This window comes from Carya illinoinensis, chromosome 7, assembly GCF_018687715.1.
Source record: "Carya illinoinensis cultivar Pawnee chromosome 7, C.illinoinensisPawnee_v1, whole genome shotgun sequence".
Classification (NCBI taxonomy): domain Eukaryota; kingdom Viridiplantae; phylum Streptophyta; class Magnoliopsida; order Fagales; family Juglandaceae; genus Carya; species Carya illinoinensis.
This window is the reverse complement of record NC_056758.1, coordinates 39,059,995-39,073,043: the sequence shown is the minus strand read 5'-3', so window position 1 is coordinate 39,073,043 and position 13,049 is coordinate 39,059,995. Positions and strand designations below refer to the sequence as shown.

Genomic DNA, 13,049 nt, shown 5'->3' with positions numbered 1-13,049 from the left:
AAATTGATGACAGAATAAATTCTGTATAATAAACAATTACGTGATAACTTGGCGTGGCATGACATATATGATAACACACATACATACACTATAGTTCTTTTACTTAGCACACATACACAGTAGACTGCTAGTAAGTTAAAAGCTAACTTACCTCGATCTCCGCGTTTCTTATAAAACCTCAAGCGCGATCACGAGGAACTGTAATTAGTGATTCTAAAAGTTAGTACTAAATCACTAATAATTTGAAATATGGAAAAATACTAACTTAAAGAGTAAAATTTCCATTTTACTTCCTACATGTAGGAAAATGACCGTTTTACCCATAACTTAAGGATTTTGCATACTAACTCCAAAAGTCACCAAAATTTACATGCCTCATGTAAATTTTATCCTAAACTCAAATATCAATTTAGAAAAATTTAAAACTAATCACAACTATTAAAACTCCATAGGGCCGAAATTCTCATATGCTATTTCTATTGATTTTTGTTTCTAACTTGTTTTGATCAACCTTTTGATCTATGACTTATAAATATGTGATCTTCAAACCAAACCATCACATGGTTTAAAAAGATGTCCTAAAACATATATAAGCTTCTAATTCAAGATCACATGGTTAAAAATTAACCAAAACATAAATTTAGCCAAGAACATCCACACTTTGGCTTATCTGAATATCTCTTTGTATAAAATTTCATATCTTTGAAACTAACATCAAATATTTTCAAAATAATAATATAACATGTATATAAGATGCTTAGGATCCTCCAATAAAATTATCAAAGTCATTAGAATAGGTTTAGACCACCAAAGAGTTAAACTTTTTCAAAATAGAAACTGTTTTTCTTCTTCCAGTTTCTAAGTTTCTAAATCTAAGCAAATATTTCATCAAAACCTTCAATCATGCAAAACTCCTCAACCAATAGTCATATATACATGTTAACAATACTCCATAAAAATTTCGGACCAATATCTATCCATTAGCTTGGTCAAAAACTCCAAACTATAACATATTCTCCAGTTTATCTCCCAGAATGACCTTTCTATAGTTTACACAATATTTGACTGACCAAATGATTTTTAAATGGGGCAAATAAGATATCCATGTAAACTAGACTCAAAAAGGAACAACTTATATGAAGGAGACTTTATGATAAAACACTTACAACAGCTTCGAAATGGGCATGCAAAAGAACTCCTAAAAGCTGTCCGAGAGAGAATGTTTGATATTCTTTTAAAGAAACGTGTAAATGAAGATAAGTTCGTGGATGATGGCTGGAGATGCTTATGGAAGAGATAAGGAAGATGATAAGGCTGGAGTTGAGAGTTGAGTGTGGTTTTCTCCTACCCAAAATATCTATAAAATATTATCTCAAAATATTCTATCCAATAATATCTATAAAAATCAGCTCAATATATTTTCCAAATGTGGAGTAGACTTGGAAGAGTAAGGTGGCTAAAATCTTTCTATGTGTATTTTAAATCTCTATTCTTAAGATATTTTCCAAATGTGTATTTTGCTTAGGTGTCATGATCTCACACCTTGATTTCCTTCACAATTCCATCTAATGGTTTCTCTTTGTGCCAAGTATCTAATACTATTCATTATGTGTGGTTAAGATCTTGCCAAGTGTCCAAATAAAATATTGCTATCCTAATTTGGACATTTCACACTATGATTTTGAAAACACTGCGCTCAGTACATTTACCGAGGTTACTATTCACTCCAAAAATAAACGTAGTAAACTTAGTACTGAAAAATTCTATATATTTAATTAAGCCTAGTGGTGTAGACTATAATGTATTCTGACACTTTTAACTATCTCAAATAATTAAAATCGCATTTCTAGCACCATAGTGAGTGATAACACTAACTATGTTGACAGGCTAAAATTTATGCGATTAGTCGATTCGTGTAAACTTACAGAGTTTTCACGAGATTCCTAAAGTCAATAGAAATTCCTTAATTGAATTTCTAGCGGGCTGTTACAATAGGACTGGCTTTCGGTTATCGGGTAATCCACCGACCCTAACTGTAGTATTTCAAAAATAAAACGGAATTCTTTTGGTTCCGATTATTTCATTCCAGTTCGGGTAATTCGGATCAGAAGTTTTGGAAATAACGGGTCAGTTCGGGTTTGCGGGTAAATTGTACAGTCTTAGCCCTAAGCCTTTCTTTTTGAGATTTTTTTTTTTTGTATTTTTTTACATATATTTTTTAATACATTTAAATATTTTTTTAAAAAATAAAAAAATTTATAATATTATTAAAAAATACTTACTTAATCATTAAATAAATAATAAAAAAAAAAAAGTCAAAGTGAGAGAAATCAATAGTAAAAATCATTAGTAAGAATAGCATTTTCTTTGTTTAAGAGTATTTACATCCAATTTTTGTTTTTTTTTTTTTTTTTTGTCTTTGGGGAAAGGATTCGAAGAAGACTTTTTAACATTTTTTTCATATTTTTTTAATTATTTAATTATTTATTGTACTTGTACTTATATTTTCGATTTTTCATCTTGGTTTTTTTTAATTACTTGTCTCTCTAAATAATAATACTTTTTAAATCAGTGCTTTCACAATAATAATATTTTAAAAAAAATCATATTTTCTCAATTGGTTAATTAAAAAAAATTTGGTTGGTGGCATTTTTTTTTTCAAAATCTAACTATAATAAATATGAAATAAAGTGTAAATGATTGAAAAATAAATTTATTTTATTTATTACAATAAAATATTGATAAAAAATAATTTAAAAATAAATAATGACTTATCATATTTAGGGAGCTACTGATCAGATCCTAAAATCTTTTTCCTAAAATGGGGGAACGGTTGGAGATGAGTTTTTGTCAAAAGTTAATTTTTTTTGATAAATTTAGAGAAATAGAAGTTTTAGACATCTAGATATGCCCTAACCATAGGAAGCTTATTCAACTTCAGTCAAACCAAGTACTGAAAGCTTATTTGTAACTCTAATTTTATCTCAAGTACACATTTTTTATAAAAATAATATTTGTAATTATAAAATGTGTAAATATTGAGTATTATTTTTTTGAAAAGTGAGTAAATATAAGATTTATATAAAAAATTAATAATAATTTTTTTTTTTTTTAAAATACGCAACATTTATACAACACATAAGTACTTTATCTAACATTATTATGCTTAGACAGAGATGTCACTTTTATGATTTATCCTATATTTTTTTAGTAATAGCTTTTATTTATTTTTTTAAAAATATTGCACGATAATTATATAACAGATAACTTTATATAACATTACTATACTTAGAGATGACGCTATTATAATTTATCATATACACTCTTTTTGCTTGTAAAAGAAAAATAAATAATTAAATAATTGCCATAAAATACATTATTGATCTGTAGGTCCCCTCAGGGCCTCAAATGGGGCGGGGCTTTTTTCTATCAATGCAGCTAATTCGATCAGCACATGGGCATCGAGTTCGTTGATCACATTTATAATAAGATGGGTACGAATTATAACGCCGGCCACTTGCTAACCAATTGGCAACTACCACTGCCCGCCGAAGCTTAATTGATGACAAATGCCACCTCATAAAGGCTGATCGAGTATTTCCTAATGCAAACCCCTTCTATCTCTTAATAATCTGCGTCCAATTTTGGTTCTCTTGGCAATGATCATCAACATCTCCAAACGAGTCATTGAATTCAGATATGAGATGAGATGATTTTAAATAAAAGTTAAATAAAATATTATTAAAATTTAAAATATTTTTTTAATATTATTATTATTTTAAAATTAAAAAAAATTAAATTATTTATTATATTTTGTATAAAAATTATAATAATGAGACAAGATGAAATGAAATACTCTCAAATCGAACCTTTCAAATAAAAGCAATTGGAGAGTATTAAATGCTGATGATCGATGATATCAAAGAACCGGCATATACTTGACATTCGAAAATCATGTCTAGATATTTAATAATAATAATAATATAACATATCAGATCGAGGGAACTAACTAACTAATTTGCATAACAAAGACTAGTACGTACGTGGATCGAACTCAAGGATCACCAGTGCATGCATGCCAGACTAGTCGGCAAATTGACAGCATAAATCGATATATAGTTATGTGTCACCCTCCCAAAATGATTACGTCTAGCTTGTTTGGTTTCATGGGTAACGCTCACAAGTTTAAGTCCCACAATTCGAGGGTTTTTCTTAATTTTCTCATGCATGGATATATGATCAAGAGAATGAGAGCCACAAGATTAACCAAAATATTATGTCGTTCGTATGGAATGGGCTGTCATATATCATCATGTATACATTACGTTAATAATATGCACAGTTATGATCTGAACGTACGTCAAACCCAACCCAACCCATTGGTCGACATGATATATGTTTTACTGTTGTAAACTTGTAAGAAGAGTGCAGTTTTCAAAACACGCCGGGTACGTGCATATAGGACTGTTCATCCAGACTGGATTTTATCCGGCCCAGACTGGAACCCGGATAACCGGGTTCCTGGTTATGGGGTACCCGAATTTAAAACCCGGTTCTAGGTTTTAAACCCGGTACCTGGGTTTTTTGAAAAATCCATCAAACATTCGAAACCCTACTACTCTCACTCTCATTTCTCACGCTGGTTCTCTCTCTCTCTCTCTCTCTCTCTCTCTCTCTCTCTCTCTCTCTCTCTCTCTCTCTCTCTCTCTCTCTCTCTCTCTCTCTCTCTCTCTCTCTCTCTCATGCCGAAACCCTAGCTTCCTGTGCTGTCCGAATCTTCGTCGCTCGTGTCGTCGTCTTCATCATCACTCTCCATCGCTCCATCTCCTTCTCGGTTTCTTGGGTCAATGAATTTTATACTTGTGGGTTTGGGTGAGCATGGTGTTGTCGGTTTCTCGGTCTCTTCCCTTTAAAAACGAGGTTCGTGTAGATCATGCTGTTAGTGATTTTGTTTGTTGTTTGATACTTGTTACCTTTATTGTTTGTTATTGTCGATTTTTCTGGATATATGAGTGTGTATGCCGTTAGTGATTTCTCTTGCTCGAGATGTTCATTTCTTGTGTATCCTTTATTTTAATCGATTTTTTAAGGTTAGATCTATGCTAGCATCTATTCAAGTTTAGATCTGCATCAGTTTTTTTAGGGTTTTTTTTTTTTCCTTTTTTTACTTCTTTGATTTGGGTCTATTTTGTTTTCATTTCTTTGCATTTTATGCCCATGTACAACAGTGCCCTGTTCTATTTAGAAGTTCTATTATTCATCTGATTGCTGTTTAGAAGTTTGTTCAATGTGTGTGTGTGAGGAAACCCCACTTGAGTCCTATAATCACAGCCCATACTGTTTTAGTTTGTTAATATTTATGGTTCAAATCTTAATGTTCATAATTTTTTTGTTCATTGCAGCCACCATCATGCTGCCTGAAGTACGAATCAATGCATTCTTGCATTAAGCTCAGGCTCGTGGTTTGTTTTTTGAGATGCAAGAGTGGAGGTATGATTTTTATTTTTGCTCTCCTCTTCATTTTTGCACAATATATTTTCTGCTACTATCATATTCATTAGGAAGTAGATTGGTTGAGAAAGAAATGCCTTTCGGTAAATGGTGATTCTATCCTGCTTGATGAATCATGATTTAGCATGATCTTGATCTATTGAATCACTCAACCTTAGGTTGAGAAAATCGTGAAATTTTATGGTCTTGAACTCTTAATATTATAAAAAGTAATTTGTAATTGAGAACAATCAAGAGATACTCATCTACCCCTCTATAATTCTGAAATGAAATTTATTTAAGTTCCAGATTATTTTGTTAGTTTTTGTCTAGGGTATACTGTGTGTTTTTGTTTCATCAATATGTTTACAATCATAAAATAGTTACATATATATATATTCAATCCTAAAAAACATATTGCTAGCTATAAGCACTGCTATCTTTTAAAAATAATTTATTTCCTCAATCTTGTTCTTTAAGATGCTATTTTGTTGAAGACTTGTTTGCTATCACCTTAATTGTTTAATGTATTTGCTGGTTGATGTTTTTTTAAAGTCAGAGCCTTTTCCCTTTTAATATATTCATTTGATTAGTATATTCTTTTTAGCTTCTGGCTTGTATATATTTTGCCATCTTCTTCTGTGTGTTCCTTAGATTTGATCTTTTCAATTGACATTTTCTTTTCCTCAAACATTGGCATTTAAGTTATTGATGTGACCACTTATTTTACTTCCATCAACAGTTTGTTGTGTTTGGAAGGAAACTTAGCAAATAGAGCTAGGAAATAATATTTTCATAACTATTTGGGCTTACTGAAAACCAATACCTCTTGACCCCCTGTTTCCCTTCAAGATGATGGTATTGAATTCTATTTAAGATGATGGCTAGTTGGGAAGGTTCTGCAGGTTGTGGAGCACTGGAGGCAATAAAGCTGAGTGGAGGATGATTCCTTTGTGTTTGTTTTGGTGTTTATGGCTTGAGAGAAATGGGAGGTACCTCCAAGATATCTGCACATTTTTGTCGATTATATCTCAATGGCATCATTTTTATAGACTTCATATCTCATAAAAATATCTTGTAATTTTATATTTTGTAATGTAATGTAATATGTAGTGGATTGCATGCATTTTAATTTTTAATTTTTATATATTTTATTATTCTGGACAATTTTATGCTTTTTAACATTACCTCTTAGAAAAATTTCACAAAATATAAGCGTTAAAAAAAAAAAAGTATGATTTTCAACATTATTTAAAAAATTTCTATAATAAATATAGGTTTTTACATAAAGAGAATTATGTTTTTTAACAATGATTTTTCTTAAAAGATCTTTAATATAATATAGGTTTTTATTAAAAAAAATATTATACTTTTAAAGCCCAAATACAGCGAAAAAAAAAAAACGGTTTTAATCTGGAACCCGGAATCTAGATTTTACAAAACCTGGGTTTATCCTGATTCTTGTCCTGGCTAACCCGGTCTGGATTTCGGCCCGAATTTTAAATCCGAATTCTAAATTAAATATACCTAAATTTCTGAATCAGAATTCAGATGAATAGCCCTACATGCATATTATTGTATTTCCTGGTTTGTATTTTCATGAGTTGTTTAGATAAGGACGCGTTACGGTGATGACGCTAATATTCCAACTGCATTATTAATTAATGAATGAAGGGCACCTACTATTAGTTTATTATTGAATATGGGTCATTTCAACTTATAATTCCAAGAAGGAAGGGAAAATAAAAATAAAAAAAATGAAAGCATGAGAGCGACCAGATACCAATCGACGCTAGCTAGTGTATTTGTGTGCCAACGACAGGTTTCATTAATTAATTAATTAATTAACTTGTGTGGTCTACTTATATATGAACCCATGCATTCTTGATATATATATATAATAGGGGTCAATATATACAGTACAATAGAATAGTAGTGACCAAGCCATTCAACAACTACATCTCATAAAGTCCTAACTAATTCCATGGACACGTGTAGTCATCATAGACACCGTTCCAAAGTTGGAAGAAGATATTAATTAAGTTTATGGACTTAAGCCTTAACGCTTATTATATCATGCCAGCATAGTATTTAATACAATAACTTCATCATTTAGATAGTAATATTTGATAGGTAATATTTAAATTTTAAAATTTATTTTATAAATTAAATTATGTAATGTAAATATTTTATAAATTAAAGGCAACAATACATGATACAATATGTTTTTTCTTTTTGATAAGTAATACATGATATGATATGTGAACATGTTGAATCTAAAGTTTTAAATTTCATATAATTATATATTTATATATTAATTTTGATGATAACAAATGAATTTAAAAAATAAAAAGTTTCAAATTCAAAAATAAAGTAATATATGATACGATATTTTTTTATAAGTAATATATGATACGATATGTCAACCCTATATGAATACGATACAAAATTAATATGTTTAGATTTGATATTAACGGATTTGGGTCAAAACAGATTGATCCATTAAGATACGAATTATAAATGGATCATTAACGGGTCAACCCACTTAACATGAAAATCAACCTTTTTATGATCTATTTTGATTTGTACTCACAATTATAATTTTATTATTGTTGGATTGTAATATTGATATTTTTCAATATGTTTATATTTTTATTATTGAAGTTATAATTATGAACCTATACTCATATTGTTGATATTGAGATTGTAATATTGATTTTATTATAAATTAAAATATAAAAAATATCGATATTTATTGTTAGTGGGTAGTCTAATTATTATTATTTTTTACATAGATATTGTGGCTACTACTAAATATAAATTTTAATTTTTATGTGAAATTATATTAATCAGGTCAAATAAGTTATGCAGATTAGTTTAATTCATTTACATGAAACGGGTTAACATAAATCATATTGTGTTGATCAATTTCTAATTAATTATTAAATGGATTAAAATAAGTGACATGACATGACCTGTTATTTAAATGAATTGTATTAGGATTTGAAGATCTAATACGTTTAGTTTAACAAGTCAGGTTCGGGTTGAGCCATATAATTCAATGTCCATAACTTAACACGATACGAACACTCTCCGCGAATGTGAATTGTTAAGTTGTATTTAAATATGGAATTGAGTTGAGTTTTTTATGAATAGTAATGAGCTTAGATGGTTGTGTAAGTTTTATAAAGTTCATTTGAGATGAGTTTAAATGTATTTAAATAATTAATATGAGTTTAGATATATTTATATGAAGTTATAAAATAAATAAATTTCATCTTTAAATTTAATTATTAATATGAATACCAAAAATGAACCATCGGCATCAAATTCGTAAAATGGCAAAAATTTTTTTTTCCAAGCTGCATTTGTAATCATCCACCTAAAGTTAAGTATGGATAAAATGGACAAAACATGACTTCTCTTTCCACCCTTCAGTTTGCAAGCAAATGATGCCTGCATAAAGTTGCCATTGGTCAAGACTGGTTACATCTATATACAATACAGACCACTAAACTTATTTACATATTTTGCAGTCTAAGTTGCTGTTTAGATGATAGAAGATGCTTAAAAGTGCACTGACCCAATAGACCCAGTGTAATCAAGGAACCAATCGGAAACTTACCCTCTCGCCATGGATCCGTTGCCTTCGTTCGTAAGTAATGAAATGAAAATCCATCTAGTAAAATGGGCCCTAGGCCTGTAGGCTATTAGTCCGATTGGAACTTAATTGCCTATTCAATGAGAATATTGTATTCGTTGCTGCATCTGCGTACGGAAACTTTTTTGTCCTCTTTCCATTCAACAGTTTTCTCGGGCTAGCCAATAAGTCCACGAGCCCTGCTTTGATTTTTCTTTTTGAAAATGACGTGTCCCAGTGTCTGATAGTGAAGCCCATAAGGCTCCAAACTCAGCATATGCCCGTATAATTCAAACCCACACGCGCGAATGAGGTGCACAAAAAATATCCATATTCTACGTCGTTTAGATTTTTTTATTGACGATTATGCAGCATGCATGGTTACTTCCAAAATTGACATCAATATCAATAATGCATACTGCCCTCTACCAGTCAAGGAAGGCTGCTTCAGCTGATTCTTTACTTCTCTATCCATAACCGAGTCTCTTGTGCGTGCAGAGAGCTCGGAAAAGGCCATGGCAGTGGGCTTAGCAATTGCAGGTGAAGGCAGGCAGTACAATGGGAGGATAACCCGGTTTGTAGTCCTGTCTTGTATGATGGCCGCCATGGGAGGAGTTCTCTTCGGCTATGATATTGGAATTTCAGGTCTGCACAAGTACTGATTCAATGAGATATTCAACCATTAATTCGTACTAAACTTTGTATATATGCTTTAGGAGGATGTGTTATTAGTTATATCTAAAGGAATATTCCATTAATGCTAGCTGTTCCATCTATATTGATGTGTTGATTCCATTCGACTACTAAAAAGATTTCTATACATCCTTTCATAAGAAAGAAAGAGTACGTGAGATAAAAAAGGAAACTAAATTCTGCACTGTTGGATAAACACCCTCCATTGAGTGATTAAGATTTTACATTCAAGAATTAGTTCGTTGTGTGTGTAAATTGAAAGAAGGTGATGATTTTTGGATGCAAAATTTTATTTTTTTCATGAGAAAATGGGAAAATACACTTTTTACAGTAGTCCAACTGGGTAGAATTTTTATAATTTCCACTATAAATTACCAAAATCAACACATTGCAAGCTCAAGATTACTTTTCTTTCATATTCAGTACTGGTATATCAGAGCAGGATGGCTAAAGTGTCATTGTCATTAGTTGTGGAACTTGTGTTTAGCCATAGTAAAAAATATCAAACGTTTGTTCTTGGACAATTTACTTTGAAGGTGGGGTGACCTCTATGGAGTCATTTCTCAAGAAGTTCTTCCCAGAGGTGTACACTAGGATGAAAAAAGATATCAATATTAGCAATTACTGCAAGTATGATAGCCAACTGTTGACTTCCTTCACATCTTCACTCTACGTGGCTGGCCTTGTATCAACTTTCTTCGCTTCCTGGGTCACTAGAGCCCTGGGACGCAAGCCATCAATCCTCGCTGGAGGTGCTGCTTTCCTTGCGGGTGCTGCCCTTGGCGGTGCAGCCTTCAATTTCTACATGCTTATACTTGGCCGCGTCTTGCTCGGAGTTGGGGTCGGTTTTGCGAACCAGGTAGCTTTCTTTTAACTTTTCCTTTATATGTAAATGAATTATTTCGGGCGAAATGATTTTAGTCCTCTTATGAATTATCTTCTACTATATACTGTAAATTTTACAGGCAGTTCCCTTGTATCTCTCTGAAATGGCCCCACCTAAATACAGAGGCGCAATCAACAATGGCTTCCAATTCAGTATTGGCATCGGTGCTCTATCAGCAAACATCATCAACTTTGGTACAGAAAAGATCAAAGCAGGCTGGGGCTGGCGAATCTCTCTAGCAATGGCCGCCGTTCCAGCCTCCATTCTTACATTGGGTGCTCTTTTCCTCCCGGAAACACCCAACAGCCTGATCCAACGCAGCAGCGACCATCACAAGGCCAAACAAATGCTACAGCGTGTCCGAGGCACCAACGATGTCCAAGCAGAATTAGACGATCTCGTCAAAGCTAGTTCCATATCGAAAACCATCGAACACCCATTCAAGAAAATTTTAGAAAGAAAATATAGGCCTCAACTTGTAATGGCAATATCCATACCTTTCTTCCAACAGGTGACGGGAATCAATGTCATTGCCTTCTACGCCCCAATACTCTTTCGGACGATTGGTTTGGGGGAAAGCGCATCGCTTTTGTCGGCGGTCACGACAGGGATTGTTGGCACAGTCTCAACCTTCATATCCATGCTTATAGTGGATAAACTTGGCCGAAGAGCTTTGTTTATAATAGGGGGTATTCAAATGTTCATTTCCCAGATTATGGTGGGAGGAATAATGGCAGCTCAGCTAGGTGATCAAGGTGGGATAGGCAAAGGGTATGCGTATTTGGTTCTGATTTTGATTGGTGTGTACGTTGCTGGGTTTGGGTGGTCATGGGGCCCATTGGGATGGCTAGTTCCGAGCGAGATTTTTCCATTGGAGATTCGATCGGCCGGGCAAAGTATTACGGTAGCAGTGAGCTTTATATTCACTTTCGTAGTTGCTCAAACTTTTCTGGCAATGCTCTGCCACTTCAAGGCGGGGATTTTCTTCTTCTTTGGGGTATGGGTAGTGGTGATGACGGCATTTGTGTACTTTCTATTGCCGGAGACGAAGAATATGCCGATTGAACAGATGGATAGAGTATGGAGGGAGCACTGGTTTTGGAGGAGAATTGTGGGAGAAGTGATTCGGGAGTGTAAGATTGAAGCACCTTAAGTATGGTAGTCGCTTCTTACTTTTGTTTGATTGGCCTTTTAAAAGCTGGGGCTATTCAAATTTGTAAGAAAATTTAAATTTAAATATTTTCTTACAAATTAAATACTAATATGTCAAAAATATAAAAATCAAAACATCCAAGGCCTTGGCTATTAGCAATAATTAGTTTTTTTCCCCTCGTGCTTATGCTTAATAATCCAAACTATCAATGTTTACCCTTTAATTCCAATTTGAAACCCAACTTCTCTATATTTAAATTCGGTTTGGTATTAAAAAAATTTTCATCTCAATCTTAAAATTATTATCTCATCATTATAAATTTTTTAAATCTCCATATAAAACATAATAAAGAATTTAACTTTTTTTTAATTTTTTTAAATTTTAAAATAATAATATTAAAATATCATCTCAAAATTTAAAATTCTATCACACTACCAAACCGAACCTTATTTTGAAGTTTAGACGATAAAGTAGGGGCAAAGTTGCAAATCAGTCATATCCCAACTCCTATCAACGGAAACCATTTTGGGCCTTTCGTCATGTTGGACAGCCCAATATTGATGTCCTGGATTTAATAAATAATGGCAGATAAAAACTAAGAAATACTTTTCATTAATGTGTTTTTACCTATGTAAAAATTATGAAACTGGACTTACCCATAAAAATCAGGTCCCTTTATAAATAATAATTAAAATCATGATCATAAAAAACATCTTACATAACATAATAAATCCTAGTAAGAAAAACTTTCCCTTCTCTCTAAGAAAAGTTTAGGAAAACCGTTTGAGGGAGGTGGAGCTTTGGCTCCTCCTTCCCTCCTCCATCTTTTCGTTTCTATTTTTGAGCTACAATTTTTCTTTGATAATAAAAATCGTTTTGGTTGTGTTTATGTTCATTAAAAGACTATCACCAGCTGTTATTTTCGAGTCCTCTTGCTTAACAAATCACCAAGCTGGACGGAGAAACATTCCACGATGGAGGTGGAGGATTTCGGCTTCGAATGGTAGGTGTTACTTACCGTTTGGTTTTGGTCTTCTGAGGGGACATATTTGAGAGTTTACGGTGTGAGTTGGTCATGGAGTTTTGCTCATGGAGATGGAGTTAGTTTGGTGGTTGAGATGCTCTTCTATGGGGTATAGGAATTCTATTTTATCCATAGAAAATAGAGGATTATTTTGACGATGCAT

At 32.3% G+C, this 13,049-nt stretch overlaps 1 protein-coding gene and 1 long non-coding RNA gene across 2 annotated transcripts; both read left to right on the top strand.

Annotated features, from left to right (window-relative positions):
* Nucleotides 1–4,397: 4,397 nt before the first annotated feature.
* On the top strand, nt 4,398–6,613 carry LOC122315341. Its single transcript, XR_006244010.1, has 3 exons — nt 4,398–4,920; nt 5,403–5,490; nt 6,396–6,613. It is a non-coding gene; the product is annotated as an uncharacterized LOC122315341 (long non-coding RNA).
* Nucleotides 6,614–9,544: 2,931 nt separating this feature from the next.
* On the top strand, nt 9,545–11,996 carry LOC122315339 (hexose carrier protein HEX6-like). Its single transcript, XM_043131204.1, has 3 exons — nt 9,545–9,775; nt 10,360–10,682; nt 10,789–11,996. Exons 1-3 carry the CDS (start codon nt 9,646–9,648, stop codon nt 11,860–11,862), a joined length of 1,527 nt encoding a protein of 508 aa, XP_042987138.1. The 5' UTR covers nt 9,545–9,645; the 3' UTR covers nt 11,863–11,996.
* Nucleotides 11,997–13,049: the final 1,053 nt, after the last annotated feature.